Raw genomic sequence first — 11,638 nt, forward strand, 5'->3', positions numbered from 1 at the left:
TCTCACCTTCTCTCTCTCTCTCTCTCTCTCTCTCTCTCTCTCTCTCCCCCTCAATGTTCATCAGGAGTCTTGAGTTTCTTCTTTACTTTTGTCTATGGATTAAGAAGCATTGTGTGGTTATTCTAAGAATTAAGGGTTTGAATCTGGTTTTATAAATACATTTTTTTTTATTTTTTGCTTTTTATATGTGGCCCCTAAAATTATGTGAGACTATTTTAATTCATTTACCTCAGATTTGCGTATTAGTCTCATAAATACTCTTACATAAGAAAAATAAATATAAAAAAAAAAACCTTTTTTTAATATTTTTTTATAATTACTTTGTACCACAGATCAGAACCGTTCAGTCCTTATCTTATTTCTTTGTTTCTCAAATCGCAGCACGTAACATTCTATCTTCAACTTCACTTCAGGAACCGAACCCGAATCCTTAGAATGGATTCAAACATGGTCCGACCTTCAGCTCCATTTACACACAAATCCAATTATTATTATTATTTAACCACCATAAATTTTAAATCCCGTTTTTTCTCAACTCCCCTGACCAAATCATTCAACTTCAAACTGGAAAGTAAAAGCAAAGGCCAAAACGGTATCGTCTTCGACGAGTCGGCTTATGAAGCTGAGCGGTTGAGCCTTGACGCCAAGGCGCGGCAATCCATGGCTGAGACTTCAAAAAGGGAGACGGAAATGGGTACAGATGATGACCCTAAAGCATGGAAATGGGTAATCCGAGAGAGATTTGGGATTTAATGGAGACCCGCAATTTCGCCCAGAACCCCCGACCCGTTCACCATCGGATCCCCAATTTCGTTGGCGCTGCCGTTGCCGCCAAAAATGTAATAAAATTTAAACCTCTTATTTTAGGCTTTTGTTTAATCTTTAATATTTAATTTTTTTGTGAGGTTTTTGATTCGGGTTATGGCAGCTGGGTGGGTTGGAGGAGTTTCGGATCTCGGGTTGTGTGAAGGTTAACCCGGATTCGCCTCAGAAGCAAGTCAGGTTTCTAACACTTTCTGGTTAGTTATCACAATGTCACAGTAACAACTCCTTGAATGAATCCGAACTTTAATATTAAAATGTGTTAAAAAAGATTGAATTTTATTGGGAAAATATGGAATTCAATTATATGATTTTTTTTTTTTCCCGATTAATTTCAACCTATAAACGGTGTTGAGTGTTCTAGCAACAGTGTGATTATTCCATTTTGAATGAGAATTTTTATGATAATAATTTTTCTACAGTAATGCCTGAGTATTTGTAAACCGTTGTATTAGAATGAGAATGTTTTGATAAAGATGAGGTAAATCTTTTTTATTAGGGTTGGATTCGAGCCGAGCCGAGCTCTGCTCGGTTCACATATAGTTGAGCTCGAGTTCGTGAAAGTCAAACTCGAACTCGAACTCGATTCGAATTCGGTTTGACTCGTTTTTTGGTTATTAAAACGATATCGTTTTAATATATATTGGTCAATATGACTTTGTTTTGTATTAAAATTTTTAATTAAAAAATCTGGCTAATAGCTCGAGCTCGTCTAGGGCCGGCTCGTTTCGGGAGCTCGAACTGGCTCGGTTCGAGTCCAGCCTTATCTTTGATATATAGTAAAGGTAAAATTTAATGTTTACGAGTGAGCAAAAAATGAAAAAATAGGAAATGAGTTACTAAATATTTTGTAGTAGTACATTGACATTATCTAATGCTGTATAGGGTTCTAAATACAATAATGAAAAACAGCATTGTATAATGATAATGAATGAACTCTGAAGATTGTTTGCGTTTAGATTGATGTTTTACTTGATATCATTAAGTGATCATCCATGAACAGGTGGGAAGCAGTTGTTAACTCCACAGCCGCGTTTGAGGACGGGCTTTTTTTCTGTACTTGAGTCAAGTATGTTAAGTCCTAGTACAATCAATGAGGCGTGCACCTCTGTAGGAGTTGCCAAGTATGGAAGACCTATTGGGTTGGATGAAAAACTCAAGGTAGATCTAATTGTCATTGGTTCTGTTGCTGTTGACCCGAAGACAGGGGCTCGACTTGGCAAGGGAGAGGTAAAAACTAACAACACATGTTATGTCTTATTGAATAAAAAGTTTATCTAGGGTACACTCTTGATAGAGAAGACAAGTTCTAAATATGTAGAAACTAAGATGAATTGTTTTTCTTTATAATGTAAATTTTCTTCAGTAATGGTCCTGTGAAAAGTAGAGGGTGGTTGTGCTTTACATTACATGGAACTTATTGGATGCCAGCTGCTAATAAAGCTATGTGGTTTAGATGGGGGTGTCAAAATTGACTTCTATCTCATAGTCACATGATTTGATATTGGCTGTAACTATTCATCTTTGTTGAACGGAAAGGATGGTTTGTGTGACAATTCAGAAATTGTATTCACAGACCTGTACATGATGTCTTTGATTAACTTTAGTGTTTAAAATGTGGTTGAATTTTTTGGTTGAATTTTTTATGGCATACTTATGTTGAAGTTTTGATTGCTTAGAGAAGATTTTCAATTATCTAACCCCAAGCTTCTGTCTCTATGAAAATTGAGCTGATTGAGTGTAGAGTTTCATAGAGGTAAAAATGTATCTTGGATTATAGATATTGACCAGTAAATTGGATTTCCTCTTTTTTCCCTTAGAAAAGGATCTGGTTTTCAGGGATTTGCAGAACTTGAATATGGGATGCTGCGGTGTATGGGAGCTATCGATGATTCAACACCTGTTGTCACTTCTGGTAGGTGCAGTGGGTTTGCCTACTTTGAATGCCTATGTTTTCTTTCCTCTCCATTTCATGACTGATGTACAATTTTATGGAGCTTTATATGCATGTTAGAGCTTTTTAATATTATGAATCGCATGTTTTTTCCTTATGATATTTAGTTTTTTCATTTGGTCAGTCTGCACTAAAAGAAATCTGTGAACTACTCTTGTAGTGCATGACTGTCAATTGGTGGATGATATTCCAGTCGAGAAACTATTGATCCATGATGTTCCTGTGGACATTATATGCACTCCCACTCAAGTCATTTTCACCAACACAACTATCCCAAAGCCTCAAGGTTTGTAAAACTTTTTTTTTAATTTTATTTTTTGTGCGTTACTTCTTTGTCGCAGTCTTTTTTCAAGAATAAGGCAATTTCGTTTCAAGCGTATATTTCCTTGATGCTGTTGATGAGTAAAGAGATACAAAATAAGTTTTTTCATATAATTGCCCTGATGAATGAGTCTTCTGAAAGGCCTCTAGCTCTCGTGGACAAGCTATCTTGTTCATATCTAGAATACCTTGAAATTTAATTGGGCATTGGACACAAAGAAATCCTCCACATGTTATGAATATGATCCAGGATCACTACAGGCATGCATGATGATAAGATAAGAATTTTTGTGTTCTTTGTTGATCATAATTTCACAGAAAAGGAATTCATCTTTTGGGTATACATATTTACATAAAATGAACTATTTTCACTTGGTAGGTATCTACTGGGACAAATTATCTCCAGAAAAGTTGGGACAAATTCGGATACTGAGGGAGCTCAAGATCCGAATTGAACGGGAGACTGGTCAGAAGCTTCCTTCTGGTCCATCAGAGAAATTACCCCCCACAGCTCAAAGGAAGAGGCGGTAACTTACTGTATTTCTAATTTTCTTTGTATAAAAACAAGTTTGAAATGAAGAAAATGCACAACAAATACAAATACTACATTGCTAGTACATATGTATATGTTACTATTTTGTGATTGTACGGACGATCATTCTGCTCTATGATTTGTATTTTTGTACTAATTCTTTTTGGTCAATAGAACCTGTGCTATATTGTTTTTAAGGTTTCTGACTATACACGAAGATACTGCCTTTGGAAACAGAAAACAGCTTACCGAATTATACTACATTTCAAGAAAATATGTGCATCTGACAAATGATATCTTTTTGTAATTATACAACTTGAGAAAAATATGTACATGTTGGGTCTCAATGCAAAAAGGAAAAAAGTAAAATTGTGATGATGTTACAAGAACAGAGATGTCTTCGTTTTCCAGATATAAAAAAGTATTTGGGTGAACAAGAGCTTGTATATCATGTAAATCTGGTCCAAAGGCAAACCATCAGTATTATTTGATGGCTTGTTAGTTAACCATTCATTAATCTTCGATTTGAAAACATAGAAGAAATAGCAGAATCACCTGTCTCCTCTTATCTTCATATTATCCTGTTCAGAGGAATTCTGTTGCCTTGATAATGAGTAAGTCTTTCTACCAGAGAAATTACTGCGGCATTGTCATGCCTACTGAGATGATGATCTCTGCAGACAAGGAAAGTGAAGTCAATGGAGGGGTAAATATATTAAACAAGTTCCGCAACTTTAAATCCCAAGCATTCCTAGCTATATTTTTCATGTTATACTATGAAGAACAAAAGCAAATCCAGATAATTACAATTGATACCATTCACAAAGATAAACCAAACTAAGAGTTTGAATTGACAGAAGACACAAAACTGCACTTCTAAAGAATGGAAAAACAAATATTGATATTTAAGTCATAGGAAGAAACAGACCTATTCCTTCTCGAACAGACAAATTTGGTCTTATGATCTCTTTAGAGTTGACCAGAAATACGTCGCCAATGTATAAATGGTTTGTTGGTACATAAACACTGCATAGCTCTTCATCTCCATCATCCCTCTGCAATAAACAGACAAATTACATAATCATTGAGTATCTTTGATAGAACCAAGCAATGGCCAGTCGCACTGATAAGAACATCATCTTCTATGGTTAAACCAGCAAATGCAGCATATCTTTAACAATTTAATCTAAAAAAGCACTGCTGAGCAAAAACTATTGCTCATATTTATTTCAATTTTTTTTCAAATTCCAAGAGAATTTATTGCTCTTCCTGATAGAGCATGATTAAACCAAATAACTTTTTAACTGGTAATTAGCTGAAAAAAATTCTATGCATACTATCATGGAACTTTTTAACCAGTAACAAGAAAATTTTTGGAACCACTAAGGCTTGTTCAGGGAGCAAAGTACCATGGAAATAATCAGCTACTTTAGATGTAACAGTTACCTGAAGAACAAGATATGATGTTATAAAACCAAATGCATACTCGCCAATGCGAGGATGACGAATAATTGCAACCTCTTTAAAGGCGGTGGTATTCTGGCCTGTAAGAAAAAAAATGGAAATTCATTATTGACTTTTAAAATTATTAAATTGTTGATACCCTTCAATGTCACACATATATTACACAAATCAAAAGTGAAGCACACACCAGAAGAAAAGTTTTATGCATGCTCACATAAATCAAATCATAAGTGAACTCCCCTCAAAAGGAAGAAATCAAAGGAACACACCTCCTGTACTTTCACATGTGAGTTTAAGACAGTTATGTAGTTTAAGACGATATTTTAAATCATGATCCATTAATAGTCCCAGCCAATAAAATTTTTGCATTTCAAAGTATAAAAAATTTTTAAATTTTATATATTAAATGGATTCAGCTACAGGTTTTCATACCGCCAACTCTTTTTATCATCTTGGCTTAACCTTATCTGTCCATGGCCACCACCTTATCTGTTGCTAGGGGTGGGGAAGAGAGGGAAGAAATGTTTGGGCATGTGATTTGCACTAATTTATAATCTGTATTTCTAGTTTCTTATGTTATGCTTACTGTTCACAAAGAATTTTAAGCAATGTTGCATGTAACTACGTGAAGTAATCTGGTTTCTAGCTGGCCAGTTGAAAAGTAAGCCTTCCTCAGAATCCTCTAGGAAACTTCTTCCAACGGAAGAAAAACATAACAAGGAATAAAAAGCCCAAAAATAAATAAACAGAACATATAACGTAGTCATCCCGATTGAAACGTCAATCCACAGTAGAATCTATTCACTACCAGATGACTTGTAAGGAAAAGGCATCATAAAACCTACCCCATAACGACGATACTCAGCAATTTAATTAATGAAAACTTTGCTTGAAAACTGCACTACTGACTACTACCTGGAGAAATGGCAGAGCTAATTTGCTTAGAGGCAGCATATATGTGCTTCATAAAGGGCATCCTCTTTATAAGCCATTCCCCAATCAAGAACACAGTGGAACCCAACCATGATGAAGCAAATACACCAACAAAGAATATGAAAAGTATAGATGTAAGAAATCCAAGGCCTGCATACAAAAATATAATTTAAACAAAGACAGCAGTGGGAAGATATAACAGAGATGTATGGCTCATGGAGGCCTCAAAGTAATCATGGACCAGAACTCAGGGTTGTGATCCACAGACACTTCTTTATAATATAATATCAACAAAAAATTACCCCATATATCTAGAACCCATCAGAATTTATATCTATATTTTCCTTGTACGGTTTTATTACTCATTTTCCATAGCAATAGAAAGCACAAGTAGCACTTAATTCCTAATATGTAACCAAAAAGGCACTCAATTAGTAAGTTAAGCTTCTGTCCACTACACAAAAAGCTTACTGCTGATTTTTTCCTAACATCAACAACTTAGCACTTGCTTGGTACATCTTATAGTCTCTGTTTTGAAAAGGGAAAACCATGTCAATATCGTGATTTCCTCACCCATAAATTAATGTTGAGAAGTAAAATCTAGACCCAAACTTTAGAGTAGGAAGAACACCCCATTGCTGCTTTGAAGCTTACCAAATACGTCTATGCCAAGCCTTGCATATATTGGACTGAAGAAACCATCAACAAACTCAATGAACCACCATGTCACTAAAAATGTAACAGCAACTGGAAAGAGAACCACACTGCAATTTTACCATTAAAACTATGCAACAGATAAACACACAGAACATATGTAAATAAACAAAACACCAGAAAGAAATCTAAAGGTCTCTTCCTAAGCTTTTTTACCATCCAGTCATGAACTTCTTTGAGACCCAACTCTGTAGAACAGCATAACAAGCCTGAAGAAATGGAAATGTCAATTAGGCAAGACATGAAAATAGTTCTTTGTGCAGTACTGAAACAGAGAATATTTTGAAAGTTACTGAACTAGACCCTGTTCATTATTATTATTTTTTTCTTTTTTCTAGCATAAGTAGCATCCTATTTACATTTGGAAAAATTATTGATGCAAATTCATACATTTGGCGTGAGTCAATTTAGTCCAAACAACACAAACGTAAGATATGTGCCAAAAGATCTCCAAGCTCAAAGGCTAAGGCCACCAGCTATGGAGTTCCACCACCAAATCTTGAGAAGAATTATGATAAAAGATTAAGACAAACACTCTCTCAAGAGCTTTTCAATTCAATATTCAACAACTCTATCATACAAAATGGAAGAGACTTTATAAAGGTCTTACAAGTGGTGCCAAAGTAGAGAATGCAAATCAAACAAGGAAACTAATTAAATATGGGACAAGTTAATTAGCTAACCTTAGTAGCCCCAAAAAACTAAGTAAGACTACTAAATCAAGTTATCCTATAATCATAGCAATTCCCCAAAATGGAAAGAACAAGTAGCCACCTAAGAATGAAAACCTTCTCTTTACCACAACAGGAATACCTTGCGGTCACTTTTTTTTGTCTCCATGCCCTCTTGAGTTTATTGCAGCCACCTTTTTGTCTCCATGCTCTCTTGAGCTAATTGCTTCCATGTGCCATCATTTGAATGACATTTGAATTTTCCCTCCCATCTTGAACACTTGTGTTCTTCAATTCCTTTTCTTTGTGTTTGACTTTTTGCATTTTCAAATGAAGGTCTTGCCTGTGGCTCTTGAGCAAGAACCTTTTCTTCATCAACAACTTCAATTCTTCCCAAGATCTCACTTTATCTTTTCTTTCTCTATCTCTTTGCTTTCTAACATTCTCCCACCATACAGAAGCATAATCACTGGACCTGGGAACTGCCACCTTGCATTTCTTTACATCTAAGAATTCTTTAAACTCAAATACCGGTTCAACTTCATTCAACCAATCTAAGAATTCATCCGGATTCAAACTCCAGAATATCAATCTTGAACCCTTGATCATCATCATTCTCCCTTCCACTCCAGATCCACTAAAGTCATTATCAACATTAATTTCTCTCTCATAATAGGTTGTTCGTGGTGGTGGACGTATTGGTTGTCCGTTGAGTAGGTGGTTTTGTTCCTGGTTGGGTGGGTTTTGATTTTCGGTTTGTACCTTCAAGAGTTGGAGGAATTCAATTAATTGCTCTCTAAGTTCATTGAACTCTTCATGTAGTCTTCTAGTGGTTAACTCCCATGGTGAAGGTGGGGATGAAGAGCTACTCTTATGTGACATAGCTAGTGTTTAGTGTTTCAAAAAAAAAAAGTGTAAATGGGTTGATTTTAGTGTGTAAGGCGATAATCAAGTGAGAAAAGGTTTTTTTTTTTTTTGGCCATTGTTTGCATAAGTTTTGGTTACAGGATATGTTGTAGAGGTGTTTTGGAAGCGAGTTAAGTGAAAATGTGTTTGGAAAGTATTTTAGGTTTGAAATGGTTCAGTTTAGTGGAAATAGGCTTAAAATGGTGTGGTGTAACTTGGCAAAATGAAGTTTTTTGTTCAAAGTAAAGAAAAACTAGCAAAAATAAGTTGAAAATCGGTTGTATAAGAAGAGAAAAGACAAAAAGAAAACTCAATCCACCAACCTAAGCTCTAATATCACTCAATGCAAATTCATACATTTGGAGTGAGTCAATTTAATCCAACGAACACCAAATCTCCAAATTGGGCTAAAGAAAATAAGAAATATGCCAAAAGATCTCCAAGCTTAAAGATTAAGGCCACTAGATCTTGGCAAGAATTTGGATAAAGGATTAAGACAAACACTCTCTCAAGAGCTTTTCAATTCAATATTCAAATCTTACAAAATGGTGAAGGAGACCTTATAATGGTTATACAACTGGTGTCAAAGGAGGAGAGAGATTACATGTCAAACAAAGAAAATAATTAAATATGGGACACATTAATAAGCTAACCTTAGTGTCTCCAAAAGCTAAGTAAGACTACTAAAACAAGTTATCTCATAATCATAATAATTCCCCAAAATGAAAAGAAGACATAGTCATGTAAGACTGTCAACCTTGTCTTTGTCCCCTTGAGTTAATTGTAGCCACCTTTTTGTCTTCATGCTCTCCAGAATTAATTGCTTTCATGTGTCATCATTTGAATAACATTTGAATTTTCCCTCCCATCTTGAACACTTGGACTCCAACTAATTAAATTACACCATGAGTGAATTGGGCTTATTGATGAACAAGTGAATCGCTTGACTGGATTGGGCTGCCCTTGATCAACTTGGGTCATCTTACTTATATCTTTTCAGGCCAAATTCATGCTAGAACAGCAATTGGTTTCTTTCTTTGATTTTCCTTGGGTCGAATGAAGGTTCTTTGGTTGCCCTGATGTTGAATCCATTTTACTTGGAGGTGAATTCACATCAATTATAGCTTGCACCAATAGACAACTAGTCAATATATCTGAAGAAGCCATTGCTCGAGTGTACATTAAAGAGAGGGGGTCCATATGAAGAGAGACAAAAATTTTGGGATTGGCATAAAAAGGTGCACGAGACAACCAAGCTGCAAAACTTTTGTAAAGCAACAAGATCTATATCTTTCTTTCAAAAGCTACATACAAAAATATACCACTACAAAAATTTGCTTCTTACACTGCTCAAAGTTCAAACAACTCCACGGTCTTCCGATGCTTGGTCTTGGATTTAACGGTTTCACCCAATTTATGAGAAACTTCGTGAGTCTCACTGAGTTCAAAGTTCTAAATTGGACAGTTTATTTTATTTTTTTCAATTTCCAAAATCCCTTTCTCCAAAGACCTTGATTCCTTCTAAAAACCACCAGCCTCTCATATGCTATAAATATTCCTTCAATCTAAATTTGTTAGAGAATTGTTTAAACTGGATCAAAGTGTACCAAAACTTAATCCACATTATTACAGATGCCATAATGAAACAATAACAAAAAATTCAACGCTTAAGCATAATTAACTTCTTAGTCAGGCAATTTTAAGTGACAATTAAAATGAGATTTAAGTTTAAATTATATAAATTAGTTACCTTGCGAGTGGAGGAATTGGGGGAGTGAGGAGGCGACTTGGGGACATCGTCGGGGTCGTGAGGAGTGAGGCCTTGGCTCAGTGAAATCGAGGTAGATTCCTTATCTTCTGTCATTTTTAGCCCGGATTTTGCAGAGATGTAGGGAGAAATCCACAGATTTCAGGTCACACAATTTCTCCAAGTCGTCTCTGGTCTCGGTTTACTTTTTCTTCTGTAATTACGCTCCTTGTTTGGCTGCTTTCTTAACATCATTCTATCTCCGGATAGGATATCTCGCACTAGATTAATAAAGGAGAATTCTCCCTAATTTTACTTTTAATCACAATTAAACATGGGCAAAGCACTATTTTTCACAAAGACAGATATATATTTATGAAAGATTAAAAATTTATTTATAAGTTAACTTTTATTAAAAAAATTTATTAAAAACAAGAATAAAATCTTAAAAGGTTATGTAATTTTGTTTCTTTGCTTAAAGAAAATAGTAATTTTTCTCTAAAATTAAGTTTTAAAAAATTCACTTTTTCTTTTAAGTTTTTTCTTTTTTTTTAAGCGACCGAAGAAAATTCCCATTATTGACTAGCCTTCCCACCACGACCTTCTCTCGTTATCAACCTTTTAACTATAAAAATTTAGTCAGACAATATTTTCAATCGAATAAAGATGATTTATCATCGTCTAGCCAATGAATTAATATTAAAAAATTTTGATTTAAATTAAAATAATATCTAATAATATAATAATATATTATTATTTATTTTAAGTGGATACGATATGTCTTTGCACTTTCATGATTTGATCTTAATATATTTTTCAAATATAATGCAATTTATAGCTTTTCCTCATCACAAATAATAATTATAAGTTATTAGATATGAACTAACCATATTAATTATTTTGGTTGAACTCATTGGATCCCAACAAACTATATTAATTATATTGGTTGAACTTACCAAATATTTATTCAAAGTTATAAACTTTTTAGTATTGAAATTTAAAAAAGAAAAAAAAAAAACACCTTCTTATTTTATTTAGAGCTCTTTTTCAACTACAAAATTTATTCATGCCGGGGACGACATTACGACCTGAAGCTCAAAGCCCACCCGACCCAAGACGGCCCATAGTTCATTCTGGTTGTGATTTGGCGGAAATCTTCTAAGCAAAACAAGAGTAGTATTGGATCTGAATCGAGTAACTTGGTTCGTTTCAAATTCGTTTAGTTTAAATTTGAATCGAGTTTGAATTAAGAAATTTAACTTGTTTTAAAATCGAATCAAATTCAAGTTAGAAAAAGTTCGACTCAATTTAACTTACAAGTTAAGTAAATAGTTTGATTTGATTAGAACTGAATTTATTATTCGATTCGAATTATATTAATTAATTGTTAAATAATAGCATTTTATCAATGAGTCACGAATTCAAACTATGAATTTAAGTTACATATTTCAGCCATGAATTTAAATTATAAATTTGAGTTAAATTTGAATTAAACTCAAACTAAATCATTTTTATTCAAATTGAATTTGAACCATCTTTAATATTGACTCAAAGAACTTGAGTCGAACTTGAGA

At 34.2% G+C, this 11,638-nt stretch overlaps 2 protein-coding genes across 5 annotated transcripts; one reads left to right on the top strand and one right to left on the bottom strand.

Annotated features, from left to right (window-relative positions):
- Positions 1-52: 52 nt before the first annotated feature.
- On the top strand, positions 53-3,800 carry LOC123229800 (5-formyltetrahydrofolate cyclo-ligase-like protein COG0212). Its single transcript, XM_044655768.1, is given in 7 exon segments — positions 53-739; positions 742-839; positions 929-1,019; positions 1,826-2,052; positions 2,662-2,737; positions 2,937-3,062; positions 3,477-3,800. Coding segments are annotated over 7 exon segments (1,074 nt in total). The 5' UTR covers positions 53-435; the 3' UTR covers positions 3,629-3,800.
- Positions 3,801-3,874: 74 nt separating this feature from the next.
- LOC123229801 (protein LIKE COV 2-like) lies at positions 3,875-10,301 on the bottom strand. Of its 4 annotated transcripts, XR_006504942.1 has the most exons (8): positions 10,068-10,301; positions 6,897-6,949; positions 6,681-6,790; positions 6,006-6,176; positions 5,076-5,173; positions 4,558-4,684; positions 4,185-4,303; positions 3,875-4,087 (listed from the first exon to the last, which is right to left on the bottom strand). XR_006504942.1 is itself a non-coding variant. In XM_044655769.1 (7 exons), the coding sequence occupies exons 1-7, from the start codon at positions 10,179-10,181 to the stop codon at positions 4,266-4,268; spliced, it is 711 nt and encodes a 236-aa protein (XP_044511704.1). In that variant the 5' UTR covers positions 10,182-10,301; the 3' UTR covers positions 3,875-4,265. The 4 variants fall into 4 exon arrangements, 3 of the variants coding, with proteins under 3 accessions (XP_044511704.1, XP_044511705.1, XP_044511706.1); XM_044655769.1 differs by having other exon boundaries at positions 3,875-4,303; XM_044655770.1 differs by having other exon boundaries at positions 3,875-4,303; positions 6,009-6,176; positions 10,068-10,297.
- Positions 10,302-11,638: the final 1,337 nt, after the last annotated feature.

This window comes from Mangifera indica, chromosome 11, assembly GCF_011075055.1.
Source record: "Mangifera indica cultivar Alphonso chromosome 11, CATAS_Mindica_2.1, whole genome shotgun sequence".
Lineage (NCBI taxonomy): Eukaryota > Viridiplantae > Streptophyta > Magnoliopsida > Sapindales > Anacardiaceae > Mangifera > Mangifera indica.

Excerpts from the sequence above, each read along its gene's own strand:
- LOC123229801 (XM_044655769.1), bottom strand. The coding sequence starts at position 10,181 with ATGACAGAAGATAAGGAATCTACCTCGATTTCACTGAGCCAAGGCCTC. Across the intron at positions 6,950-10,067 it reads CCAATTCCTCCACTCGCAAG|GCTTGTTATGCTGTTCTACA; the intron begins GTAACTAATTTA and ends CCATTTCTTCAG. Across the intron at positions 4,304-4,557 it reads GTCTGTTCGAGAAGGAATAG|AGATCATCATCTCAGTAGGC; the intron begins GTCTGTTTCTTC and ends CCTTGTCTGCAG.